Source organism: Caretta caretta, chromosome 10 (assembly GCF_965140235.1).
Source record: "Caretta caretta isolate rCarCar2 chromosome 10, rCarCar1.hap1, whole genome shotgun sequence".
NCBI classification, from domain to species: Eukaryota; Metazoa; Chordata; order Testudines; family Cheloniidae; genus Caretta; species Caretta caretta.
The window spans coordinates 79,318,047-79,332,232 of NC_134215.1; the positions used below are offsets into that span (position 1 = coordinate 79,318,047).

At 45.4% G+C, this 14,186-nt stretch overlaps 1 protein-coding gene across 8 annotated transcripts in view; it reads right to left on the reverse strand.

Moving 5' to 3' along the window:
- Positions 1-14,186, reverse strand: part of MEGF11 (multiple EGF like domains 11) — a 380,480-nt gene continuing 366,294 nt past the window's right edge. For 5 of the 8 annotated variants that reach the window (XM_075133231.1, XM_075133230.1, XM_048866672.2 and 2 more), the window contains 2 exons: positions 1,938-2,144; positions 1-1,488 (listed from right to left, as the gene is read on the reverse strand). In XM_075133231.1, the coding sequence (XP_074989332.1) occupies positions 1,328-1,488; positions 1,938-2,144 (368 nt within the window). In that variant the 3' untranslated portion in view covers positions 1-1,327. Of the gene's footprint in view, positions 1,489-1,937; positions 2,145-3,048; positions 3,306-14,186 lie in introns of those variants that run through there. The other 3 variants (XM_048866673.2, XM_048866671.2, XM_048866674.2) reach the window with 2 other exon arrangements.

A 14,186-nucleotide genomic window follows, 5' to 3' on the forward strand; every position in this document is an offset into this window, starting at 1 on the left:
TTTAAGAAGGAAATCTGGTCACAGCTCAGTTTAATGACATTTCAGGTAGACTCAGCGATGGATGAAGTTGTACGACATGGTAATGCCGATGAAATTAAAGGGTTTATTATAAATGGCATGCAATTAATTTAGCTATAATGCAATGGCTTGTAAAGATGGTCTAGAAACCCCATGATGGCTTAGAAAGCATTGGTTTGGGTGCAGAACAGAAACAGGGCTAGATTTTTGACACATTGGCAGTGGAACGGCTTCTCAGCTGCTGTGAATCTGCATAGCGCCATCAAAGTCACTGAAGCTATGTGCCAATTTAGAGCAGTTGACAGTCTGGGCCACTGTATCGAATAAAGTAGCAGCTGTATAAGGCCAAATAAAATACCACCAACAATCAAAGGCTTCCATAGTTGTTAAAAATGTATCCCTAAGCATCTGACTGCCAGATGCTGGGCCTGGACAACAGGGGATGGATCACTCGATGATTGCCCTGTTCTGTTCATTCCCTCTGGGGCACCTGGCACTGGCCACTGTCGGAAGACAGGATACTGGGCTAGATGGACCACTGGTCTGGCCCGGCCCAGCATGGCTGTTGTTATATATGTTGGGCATGAGACACACTGTTCAGATGAGCTCTATGGTTAAAGATCACTGGAGACTTATGAAGATTTACATTGCTTAGAATGAGCATGAGGCATTGAGAATAACCACAGACAGTGTATACATAATAGTCCTCTACTAAAATCTCTTGGCAGCCACTAGAAACAGGAAATTACAAAACTAATTTACCACGAATAAAATTGACATGTACACAGAATGGATATGACGACAGCATGACCCAAGGATTACAAATTCAGTCTTTCCTGTTTTTTGTGTGTCTATCCTTTTCCACGATGCGTATGTAAAATATATTCCAGCATCTTTTTAGACATCTTGTTTCTAACAGTAAAGGTCTCTTTATGTGGATGGTAGAAATGTACATCTGTAGCTGTAAGTACTTACAATTGGGGGGCGGGTGGGTTGCTTTTAGTTTACAGTTAATAGAACACAGTCTGTAGAGTCTTTGACTGGACTCTGTAAACTGCTTCCTTGAGTAATTGTTCCAGTCAGATGGAGATGATGGTTCTTTATTTTTCTGTGATCAGTATAAAAACATCTTTTTCAATATCATGCAGCAGTAGTTGGCCCGAACGAATGTTCTGTTAGGTTAGGTTCCTTGTATAATACTATTTCAAGTCACGTCAGCATATTGCAAAACCAAAAAGGATTGTCTTCGTTTCTTTCATTTAGTCAAAGAGAATGTTCGCAGCACATTGCGACAGCGAAGCGTATCCCTTTAAGACTGCTTGTCCCAAGATGCCCCATGGGTAGGGCTGTGTCTTACAGGGAGAAGGTCATAATGACTAGGAATGTGGCTGTTCCTAGGCAGGTCATATGGATTCTGGTTGTAATTAACACTACGACCACGGGCTTCTTGGACCACACTGACAGTGGGCTCTGAAGATACAATGAGAAATGGGTTACAATGGCTAGCAGGCTGCTAGTTCTGATAGTCAAGAGATTTACATGCTCACGTTAACACATGCGTACAGGCAAATCCTTTCCAAACTCTTTCTGCTACTCCGGATTTAGTTCCAAGGGCACCGCAAAGAACACTTTCAAACGATCTGCCATTTCTTTTTTAATCTTGCAATTGGGATTTGAAACTCAAAACAGTTTAAAAACAAGCAAGCATACAGAAGGATTGTGTTCCTCTTTGATCCCAAACTTGGGACCCTAGATAGGAAAATCAGCTCCGTCCCTGTCCCATAAAGCACAGTTGTCTCTTGATTCTGCCAAAACCTAATGACCTCTGCTCCTAATGTAAAACTCAAGAGAGAATATTGCTAAAACTAATTTTGCTCCTGTTGAACTACTGAGCTTCCTTGGTTATCTAGGACACTTACCAACTTCATATATATTTTTATTAGTCTTTGATGAGGTTGGCAGTTCTGAGTAGGGTGAATCCCTGTGAATGGGTGATTTCATTTCCACATAACTGCTCTCCGAGTGTTTACATGTCAAGATGGGTGGATCCTTAATGGTGGCGTATGGGTTTTCGCTGCTGTTCAGAGAGCAGGTGCTTGAACTACACACAGATTCTTTCATATACTCTGCAAAACAAGAACAGAGTCGATTTCTTAGAAAGGGCAGATAGATGGGAATGGCTGCAACTCAACCTCTGCAGAGAGGGGGAAGAACTTTAACCGTTGAGGCATCTAGTACAAAAATCCAACACTTATGCTTTGGGCACATCCAGAGCATGACCTCTATAAATCATCCCTTTATCCAAACTCATCCACAATCCATCTCCTCAACATTTAGTAGGAAAACCGTACTTGGTACCAAGGCCATTCCTGTGAACGGGTCTAACTGCCCTTCATTACACTATTTGGCAACATCGTTTAATTTCAGATGGCAACTTTCCCCAGCCCTCCATAACCCTCAAGGACCTAAGTGCTAACGTCATCCTTTCTTTATATGCACTGACCCAGGGAAGCATGCACAGGTTTGCTCTGAGCCAGCTTTGAAAGTAGTCATTTCTGTCGGTGCTTGGTATGCTAGACAAGCTACAGGGTTAGCGTCCTGAGCTGCAGCCAACATCAAATGTCGTATGTTTGAAAATTAATTTTTCCAGCAGCCCTAGAACTGCATCAATCAAAGTGGTTAGTGGTTCTCTGTCAGATGTAATTTCAGGGGCTATCCAGCACTGGAAGGATTAGATTTCTTCTTCATGTTCCCTTCTGATGATAAAAATTCTGTAGGGGAGACCCCTGCTCTCAGAGAAATTCTTCAGGCTCTGCAGTGGGATGAAGCCCATCTTATGTCTCTTGGTTTTTTTTGATGCTGTAAACACTGATCGTTCCCTTCCCCCAATAAGAAATAAATACATCAGACTGTAACACAGGCAAAATTATAGGAGGAGAGAAAGGTTGGCATGAGATAAGGAAGCCACCAAGAACTACCCAGTCCTGAAACTGGCCTGAGAATTTCAGCCGTGTACAAACAGTAGTGCCAGTCGTGCTATTTAAAAAGAATAAAAAAAGAAAGAATAAAGAAGTCTTAACAGTGACTTTCAATAACGTGCCATTGCTGCTGTGTGCAGTCCGGCTGCTGTGCATTTTCAGTAATTTAGAACTAGAGCGATGCAATGAAAGGCGAGGCATTTTCTTGTGCTGGTTTACAGTACAAAGGCAGATCCTGGTATCTATGAAACACGCCCGGTGCAACGGTGGGACTTGCAAAATATCTGAATTCCCAGTTGCCCCCGCTGTCTAGTATGGGAGACAAAAAGAGAAATTCAGGTTAAGAAATAAACAGACAACAAAGACATCTCTTCCCCTTTAAAAATATTTCTCTGCTGCTATTTGTTTCCACTACTATGAGACACTTTGTCATTTGATGATGACCTGTTCTGTTCGTTTCCTCTGAAGCACCTGGCATTGGCCACTGTCAGAAGACAGGATACTGGGCTAGATGGACCTTTGGTCTGACCCAGTATCGTATGTTCCCTTTAATCTGTTGTGTAACCATCTCCATATAAACTTTGGGGATGCCGTGCTAGGAGTTCGTGCGTATGCAGAGTCGAGTACAGCCCCCACCTGTGGGATAATGCTATTTGGGATAATACATGAACCAAAAAGCATTCCCTGATCCTATGAGGTGCTGAAAGCTCTTGACTCCTACTCAAGGGGTGAGGGCAACTGGTATCTTGTAGGATCAGTTCCTCAGCTGAGGTCAGCAGGGAGCAAACTCAATCTCCTCTCTTCACGGACACAGTCTTGGTACACATCCTTGTGGGAAAGTTTGCTCACTGATTCAGTGCCTGATCCTACCTGCTGGTTGGGACACCTACCATTGCTTTTGTGTGTGTGTCTCTGCAATGTCCCAGGGCCCTGCTACACCTCCCCATCCCTTCCTGACAGCGTGGTACCATCAGGACAAGGGCCCAGATCTTCAAAGGTATTTAGGCACCTAACTGAAATCAGTGCAAGTTCGGTTTCTAAATACCTTTGAGGATCTGAGGCAATGTGTCTTCCCCTCCACCCTGGCTGCCTGCTCCTCCCATACAGCTCTTTGGACCAGAGGGATGCCCTCCCTTTGGAAAAGGCAACTCAACATACAGAGTCCCTTCCACATGGGGGTCTGGAGGAAGGGGGGGGGGCATTCATGCTGTCTGTACTTTCCTATTTCTATTCTGATGCTTGGCTTCGAACTCCAGAAGGAGATCTTCGATTGACAACAGAATTCTGGAACCCTCTCTATGCAGCATCTGTTTGACAAATATTTTGTCCTTCCCATTTCAATGAAGGTCTGTGACAGAGCAAAAACCACACATCAAAAATTAACGGCATCCCTATGCCAGCTAAACTGTGAATCTCACACAGGAGGAGTTGAGCAGAAGCCTATTAACTCATGCTCATGACCAGGCGACCCACAGAGCATTTCCAAACTTTGCAAGCCCCCAGGGCCTGATCCTGCAAACCCTTGCTCTTACAACCATCCCACTGGCTGTCATTAATTACTCGTGTGACTAAGCATTAGCAGGATCGATCTGTGTAGCAAGAAAGCTAACAGCAGGGCAAAAACAATTCCAGAATCCTGCATCACAAAATGCACATTCCTTCTTTTGACAACCACAGCTGATTTTTCAGTTATTTGCAACCCTTCACAGTGTCCAAGTAAACCTGCAAGAGTGCATTTTGTATGAGCACTGGACTCTGAGCAACAATGGACCTTCACCGTAACATTTGGTTCTTAAACCTCTGGTGAGAAGTCAAGCGGGATGAGACCAGCAGGGGAGTTTGGGGAGAACGAGCAGGCTAGCAGACTAGCAAGGAGAGACTTGGGGAGCTTAGCTCCACAGACCAGATCCACAAGGCACATACACAGGGGATGAGAACACTGCAGGAACCGGGTACCAGTGCAGTGCATACAACAATCAAATTAAAGCTCTCTGACCATTACAAAACTACAGGTTTGGAAGGATATAAAACAAATCGATTCTGCTCTGTTACATCAACGGAAGTGTGGAGTGACCTCACTCACTACAAAAGTTACTCCAGATTTACACTGGTGTGAATGGGAACAGAATTTGGCCCTCTGACTTTAAGAGCCTGGTTCAGCATCCAGTGAAAACAGCAGGAAGCTTTCCAATCCCTTCAATGTGCAATGGATCAGACCCCAAAAGATCAAAACCTCCCATGCACCAGCTACTTCGAGTTTTGTCCCTTTCACACTGCATTTGAGTTAATAAAGGTCTGTCGTGCATTCCTGCCTAAAAAGCTGAGGGATGATACACAAAGAATACAGGAATCATGCAAAGAAATGGAAAGCCCTAGAATGAAAGGACCTGTGCTATAGCGTTAGGCCCAATTCTGCAGCCCTTACCAGGGCAAAACTCTCATTGACTTCAGTGGGAATTTTGTCTGAGTGAGGATTGAGGGGCCTGATCCTGTAAGATGCTGAGTGCTCTTGGCTTCAATTGGTTTCACCTCAATGGGGGAGTGCTCAGCACTTCAGAGGGACAGTCCCTGACTAGGATTGCAGTATCAGGAACATTGTTTTTATTCCATTCTAGCAAAAGGAAGCCCCAGCTAGCGGTCAGCAAAAGACATCCTCTAGTGGCTCGTAAATATTCATAGCAAAGACTGTTCATTTGACAAATTACCCTTCACAAGGAATTGATGGACAGACCTTAATAAAAATGGGCTATAAATTCTATGGAAACAGAAACTGTTTAATCAAGTAAAGTGAGAATGTAGCAAACCTACTTCCCTCGCCCTATTCATGCTGATGAATGGGTGTACACAGGAGACGAAAGGCAGGAATCAATGGGGCTCTGTAGCCTTAAGGATCAACAAGATCATCATAAAGGTCAAAGCAAGATGAAAAGATAACCAGCAGATTTCAAACTCCCCAAGAGTCCACTGGCTGGAGCTGCCCAAAGCCCCAGAACAGACCTGATCTGCACAGGTTTGGGGATTAAACGCTTGAAAAGTAGATTCTGGCAGAACAATTTCACCTACAACTTTTAAAAACATTTATTTCTGTTCTGCCTGGAGCAAGTAAACAGCCGAACTAAACTGTGCTGTTTCTTATTTGAAAATGTGCACATTGGCTCTAACCCAGACCAAATTCCCACCTTACAGTGAACACGATTCAATCCGGCTCAGATATTTGTATCTCCCAAATGAGGGTTTACAAAGAACTGCTGTGAGAACCATAACTAAAGTGCAAGCAGGGCCTCAGAGCTGTGTAAATCAGAAGTAACTAGTGAAATCAATGGATTTATGCCATAAAGTATCGGAGAAGTGTCGCTCACACCATATAGATTCATTTGGACCATTCTGTGTCCAAACGCCTTTAGCAGTGGGCATGGAGAAGCAGTATCCCAAAGGGATGATTCCTGCTGACATTAATGGGAGTTATGTGCCTAACTAAACAAAGAGACTTGACCCTTCACTCTGAACAGGATGTAATTTATAGAGCACAGCATGTATTTGGAAACATGTTGCACTTGGGAGCCATCATCTGCTAGGTATAATATGCGCTAGAGCTCAATGAGTTTTAACTCTAAGAGGATTTGAAAAGTCTGTGTTATTTTGTTAAGATGATTTGGGAGAAAAAAAACGTCTGACACGAGGTGCTAAATTTGTTACAAGACCCATTTAAAAATTTTAACTCAAATCAATTTACCAATTTTCATATAATTTGCAGAAAATTCATTCTGTGCTCAAAGAATTCGTGTTGGGGGTTTTTTTGGGGGAGGGGGTGTTACTAAGAGCTGGTAAAAATAATTTCCTATCACACACACACACAAAAAAAATCAAGATTTAAAAAATAAAATCACCCAGAATCAGAACAAACTGTCAAAATTTTTTTGTGTGAAATGAAATCCTGAAAAAAAATGTTCATTTCAAATTAATCCAAATGTTTCTTTTTGATACATTTGGAATGTTTAACATTTCATGATACATCAGAACGTTTCAAGCCTTTTACTGAATTTTTATATTTATAAAATAAAGTAAATGTCAAAATTAAAATAATTTAGAAATGAAAAATCAAAACTTTTCATTCCAGAAGTGTTCAGGTTTTTCCCTAAATGAAATGCTGTCAAAACTGATATGATTTCATGAAAGATTTCAGTTTTGTTGAACCAATGGAAAACCGTTTTGACAAAAACAGTCTGACCAACTCTAGGTATGCTGTATTTTTTATACAAAGTGGTTGAATTCTTGATTTAAGTGCAAAACTCAACCTTAACTATGGGATCATAACCAGCACTTCTATATTTTGCATTTATGTTCAATAAATATATTAAATAGGACACAAATAGAAATCAGAGGAATGTCTGCTCTTCATATTTTAATTCCCTGATGAATTAGGGTTGCTGATGAACAGAACTTCCATCCAAAGAGATCCAGTCTCTTTTGGTTCTTGTCATGTGGAGCAGACCTGGAGAAGTGTTGCCTGCACTGCACATTTACCGCAGCTTGTGTTGTGAATCCCTGACGTCTTCAAGTGGAATTGAAGAGTGTCAGCTACCCTCTTTCTGAGGTCCTAATACTATTGAAAATCGTTGGCCCTGGAAGGTGGTGGAGGCATAACCACTTCATCTGCAGGATGAAATAGGTGTTTGAGGTGTGGCTTCTTATCTGCCCTGGCCTCTTGTTCCTCAAACATCTCCTGGAGAGGAGAGGACTGAACAATTGTAGTCTCCCTTTGAGATGGTATCGGTGGTCTGGAGAATTTTTGTCGGTAAGCAGCCCAAGTATGGGAGGGCCCATATGGGACTTGTGGTGGGATGAAGGGTTGGTTCCACAATTCTTGATGATGGTTGCAATCTTCCCTGTGATGGTCAAAGAACGGGTTCCTGACAGGATATGTTGGGGGACCCTGGACTGAAATAGAAGAGACTGATGAAGTTCCCTTCATTCTCTTCAACATGGTCCAGTGGAGGAGCCCCCACTGAAAAGGGTGGAGAGTCCTGCGGTACCAGGGAAATGGTAACAGTCTGGAGACCGAGGTCTCAGTACCAAAAGGTGCTACGTACCCACGAGGAACAGGGATTCCAGCTCCTCCATTATGGCGGGTCCCTTGCACGTCTAAACTCTTGTGGTGCCGAGCGGGGAATCGGTACCAAGAGGGTAGCCAAGGATGCAGTAGCTGAAGATGACAGTACTGTCAATGGCGGGCATACCAATGCAGATGCCAGTCACGTCTGGTGCCACTGCTTGCTAGGTACTAAGGGTGCCAAACGGGTAGGTGCCAGTGGTGGTACTGGACTGGGACACTTATGCTTGCCTTCTTTGTCCCTGGTAGAGGGTACTGAAGCCATGTTAGAGCCATCTCTCCCTTGAGCTCTGGGGCCTTCTGGCTCTACCAGGACCAGAGGAGGAGACTGCCGGCTCAGCGGTACTGGGCCGAGAGGTCAAGGCTTTGGAGGCTGTAGATTTCGCAGGGGGTCTGGGCTTTTGGGGAGCAGGCTCCTTCAAAGGAGAGTCCATGCTCCTGTTTTTGGGAGTCTTCTCAGAAGCTCCACTGGCCTGCCCTTCTGAGGGGAAGCCTGTGCCAAGGTGAAAGGGGAGCTGGATCTGTCCGATGACCGATGTACAGGCGGGGCGTGTCTCTCGTGTCTTGACTCAGACACTGGTCCAAGTGAGTGCTCCATCATGAACAGTCTGAGCGGAGTCTCCCTGTTCTTTCTTGCCCTAGACATGTGGTCTAGGAGGAAATTCCACTTGTGGGAGACGTGGGACCCCCCACAACAATGGACACCCTTAGAGCGGCCGACGCTCACGGGTACAGCCTCCCAGCAGAAGAGGCAGCATTTTACACCAGGAAGACAAGACTCCCCAAGAAGAGAGAGGGGAGGAAAAAAAAATCTGTCCTCTCACAACTGACACTTACTAACTATAAAAGTGGCAAAGAGTCCTGTGGCACCTTATAGACTAACAGATGTATTGGAGCATAAGCTTTTGTGGGTGAAAACCCACTATGTCGGCCGCATGTCTGACTAGTTACTAACTATAATGTCTACTAACCACTGACTATACTAACTAATTTTAAACAACTATAAGAAGAATACAAAATAGCTGAGGTATGCTCCAGACAGGCATGCTAGGTGTGCATCTCAGGCCAATGTGGTAGAGGAGGAACTGAGGGCAATTCACCCGTGCACCTCTATGTCATCTCAGTGTCTGGCACAAGGAGGCATAAGCGAGCTGAACAGGCACTGCCAGTGGAAAACTCTCCTATCAAGGGCTCGAAAGGTGCATGCGCACCTGAAGGGGAGCACCCATAGGCACACAACTCAAAGAAGAGTCTCTGCTTTCATCTAAAAAATATAGCAAGTTTCTAGCCCCTCGGTCGCAAAGAAACGTTTGTAACGGTGACCCCTAAAGGTGCAAACACCAGCCGACGAATCGCAAGAACCAAACTCCGATTATTTCTTTAAGTCTCACAAATTTCTAAGCCAATCTCATTTTGGGGCCCAACTCATGATTTTTGAGCACTTGATGTTGGCAATACAGCTTTTGAGGCCTTCACTGCTCCGATGCATCTTCCACCCGTTTCCTCACTACGGGAAGCTGGCATCAGACCAGATACTGGGGACAGGATGACTCCAGGTCGGATAGCTCAGGGCACCTGGACTCTCTGAACCTGCATTACAGACAGAGTCACTGCCTTCCTAATGGAAGGACATAGGAAAGGGACTTCTCTCTCTCACCACAGGAAGCTGCATAGGGAGCTCTGAGACTCAAGCCCTGCACTGAAGGTTACATCATGTCTGCTCTAAGTAGCCAGCACAGAGGCAGCGGCCAGGGCTTTGAGTCCGAGTCCCTTTTGTGTTGGTGGAATTTGCAACTAGTAAATGAAAGAGGTTGAATGTTTTGCTGCAGAGGTGCCACTGGAACCAAGCCTGGGTCCGTCCAGCCACAATCCAGCCACGCTTTTAACTGGCAAGGGCGGGCATATGAATCTCTGTGTGTGAGCAAAGCTGGCCTGTGCAAATCAGCTAAGTGTTTTGCCAGACTGAAATGTTCAAAGCCCAGAGTGGTTGATGGTGGCTTTCAAAAGCATGAATCACTCTTGTAAATGCTGAACATTGAAAGAAATTGGCGAGCAACAAGAAATGACTAAGAATAAAACCAGTCTGGCTACTGCTGAAAAATCAGAATGAATTCTTCGCTAGACCAGACGGAGCAACAATAAGAGCAGAGGTGTGGAAAGAACACCAATGGCTGGGGGAAAGGCAGAATTCATCCAATAATAAACAGGAGACTCCCTGGGCACTTGAACCTGAAGGAAGTGTCTGATGAGACAGGCCATGACAATTTCCATCCACCCACACCCAAAATACATACCCACGCAAAACACAGTTTAAGAGGATTGCAGACTTCACTGAGTTACTTATCATTAGAAGCCGTTTTAAAGCAGACTCAGAGCAAAACAAGAAGAAAGGGGATGAGATGGGAGAACGGGAATGCAGCCGTGTTCACAATACACCTAATTGTGCTAGCTTCCTCCTTTTTATGGTTGCTTCTGTCACCCACTCTCTGCTGCCGAGCTGTACGTGACTCTCTGAACTCATCTGCCGAGAACGAAAAAATCATTTTAAAATGCAAAGCAGGTTTTCTCCAGAAACAATTGACATGGGCAGATGCAGAACTAAGCTAGGAGACAAGCGTGGTCTCGTGGCAAGGGACAGCCTTGGGAGTCCAGACACTTCTATTCCCAGCTCTACCACTGAGCTGTGAGTGACCTTGGGTAAGCCACTTCCTCTCTCTGCCCCTCTGTTTAAACTGTAAGCTCTTCAGGGCAAGGAGGATCTCTTACTTTGTCTCTGTACTGCTGCCAGCACCACGGGGCCCTGACTGAGACTGGGGCCTCTAGGTGCTGCTGTCACACAATCAATAACAAAAAGAATGCTACGTCCCTTACTTGGAAATAAAAGGCTTAATGGCCTGATTCTCCAAGCCCTACTCATGTTAGTCATCCCATTGCTGGGAGACTTGGGTGAGTAGGGTCTGCAGGATCAGCTGTCAGCATTTTGTATCAATGTTTCTTTACGTTTCCTCTCTGTGTATGTGCAGCAGTAGGGCAGCATGGCACAATTTGTCCACACTGAGTGATCTGGATTTCCGCCGCCAACAGGGCTCAGGTGAACCCTTGCCAAAGCAACCGTGACTTACACACATGGTTAGGGGGATAAAGGCCAAAGCTTTTCTCTGTGTGACTCCAATTGCCCTGGAGCGGGAACTGTCTTCTCTGAGTGACTCAGCCTGCAGGCATGCTCCCTCTCTCAGGGGCAGAAGATGGGTTCGGAGAGTTATGTACAGATCAGTAGCCTGGATACTGTGAGTAGAACGTGTCCCTGCACAGAACTGAACTCACCGGATGTTTCATATATGGCCTTCTATGAAAAGAAAACACTTGCTGGATTAAGAGCGATAGCAGTGTACTGCCTACAGTCCAGGAGTTCTTTCTCTCTTCCCCTCCCGCTTTCTCACCCCCCCAACCCCCAGGGGCCCAGCACCCCAGTAACCAGACCGCATTCTCAGTAGGCGGTCGTTTAAATGCCTGTTCGCTGTTACTCTGAATACCTGATGCACAGATCACATTAACCCGATACAAATTACTGATAGTGTTCTGGGGAAACCCTCATGACCAGGTAGATGTCTGTGACCCAGCTCCCTATGTGCTATACAGTGCTGAGGCTAACCTACAAAGAGTGACTGCCCGCAAACCATAAAACTGGACACTCCTGTGCAACCCCACCTGCCTTGCTGGTGTCAATGGGCAGAATTCCACTCACACCTACTGAGCTCAGCCCACTGAGTGCAGCTGTGGCCCAGGGTGCTGTTCTTTTGACATCCCATCACAGCCCCTTTTGAAAATCCTACCAGGTGCCTATCTGCATCTGCAGGCACCTAAGTTCCTTCGAAAATCCAGCCCTGTCTCATTGCTTATTGCAGTCAGCTGCAATATATAGTGATCAAACAACTGATGAAGACCTTTACTGCCAAGAGAAGTAACGGAATTCTTAGTGGACTGGACCACTTGCAGGTGTGAATTTTGAACAGCAACAAGCAAAGTGAACTAACCATGTAAAGAAAAAGGCTAAAATTCTAAATATGTAATGAAATATGTAACTTCCATAGCCCACTGTGGCTGTGCTTCTTTATCTTCACATATGTAGTCATATCTATGTATCTCTCTCTATATATTATGGCTAGGCTTGGAAGGATTTGATTTTTATCGGTAAATGTTGATTTCACCATACACACATATTTTCATCAATGATCATCAAAATCTGAAGCTCGGCAAATAAGATGAATGCCGCTTGAGAGCTTATTAGAGTTTGATTTAAGGATATTTACTTTGTATATTTTGACATGTGACACTGACACTTTGTGCCTTAAGGGTTCTAAATTTTTAACTTTTTGAATATCAGTGTCTACAGTCACTGTATTGCCTAATCCCCCATAATTGTGAAAAATGAAATCAACACCAGAAAAAAAGCTTAAAAATAAACATCAATATTATCCGTTGAAATTATAAAACAATAAAAATTTGAATTCTGCCAAGCTTAATTATAGAGACAAGATAGGTGAGGTAATAACTTTTATTGGGCCAACTTCTGCTGGTGAAAGGGACAAGCTTTTGACCTTACACACAACTCTTCTTCAGCCTAATTATGAGGTGTGTGGGTGTGAATTCAGACTGTGTGTTTATATCATTATTTTCACTTTGTAAAAATAAATGGTGATTTTAATCTACTTTTGTACTGATAGTTTCTTTGATGAAACCGTGAGTAATTAATTGTACAGTAGATTTTCTTTCATTGGAAGTTCATGTATAGTGAGTTTCCTTGAAGCTGTACTAAGTACTCTCATTTAAGGCAATGGGATAAACCAATCTTTTCCTACATATTATATTAGTTATTTTTATGAGCAAAAAATATTTTCATTTTCTAGGCCTGGCTGAGGGCTAGTAATATACCTCTAAGGGCTGGTCATTGCCATATACATGTTTCATACTCATGGGCCATCTTCCCTCAATTTAATTAAAAAGGGCCAGATCCTGCAACCCTTACTCACATAGGCAGTCCCATTTGGTTTCATGTAAGGACAACTTGCACAAGTAAGCTTGCCAAGTATCTTATTGAAGGAGACTGTCAAATATTTAGTTCCCCAAATCAACACACAGGGCCAAATTCTCAGATGGTGCAAACTGAGGTGGCTCCATTGAAGTCAACACCAGCTGAGATTTTGGCCTCATAAACCTGTATATTCTAGAGCAGGGGTCGGCAAACAGGGCACGCAAGCCAATTTTTAATGGCACGCTGCTGTCCGCTGGACCCGGGCAGACAGCAGCATGCCACTAAAAATCCTGCCTGGCCTGGCCCGCTCTTTTCCGCCCCCCGCTCTCTCCTTGCGGGGCAGGCAAGCTTCCCCCTCCCTCTGCCTCTTCCCCCAGCGTGCAGGGTTCCTGCCCCTCCTTCTCTCCCTCCCTGCAGCCGATCAGCTGATGGCCCTTGCTACGGAGTGGGAGAGGGAAAAGCGGAGCCGCAGTGCGCTCTCCGCTCCGGGGACCTGGGGGAAGGGGGTGGAATCAGGGCATATCCCCTCCAGCCCCCTGCCCTGACCCCTGCACCTCCCCCTCACACCCCCAGCCCTCTGTCTTCACCCCTGCACCCCCCCCACAACCCCAGCCCTGACTACGGCACCCCCCCCACATACCGAGCCCCCTGCCCTGACTCCTGCACCCTCCTTACACACCCCCCACATCCCCACTCCCACCCTGAGCACCAAACAGGAGCTCCTGCACACACACTCCTCCCACATTCCCACCTGCACTCCTCGCACCAAATGGGAGCTGCCCAGGTAAGCGCTCCACCCCCAAACCTCCTGCCCCAACCCTGAGCCCCCTCCCTCATTCTAGCTCCTGGCCAGACCCTGCACCCCAACCCTCAGCCTGCTCCTTCACCCCCAGCCCTGTTCTCAGCACGCTCCCACCCTCAGCTCAGTGCAGAGAGAGGAAGAGAATGGCTAGAACCAGGGAGAAGGTAGGTACCTACTCTATGTGGACAGGGCCGGGACTCCAGACCGGCAGCGGGCTGAGTGGAGCTGGCAGCCGGGACCCTGGCT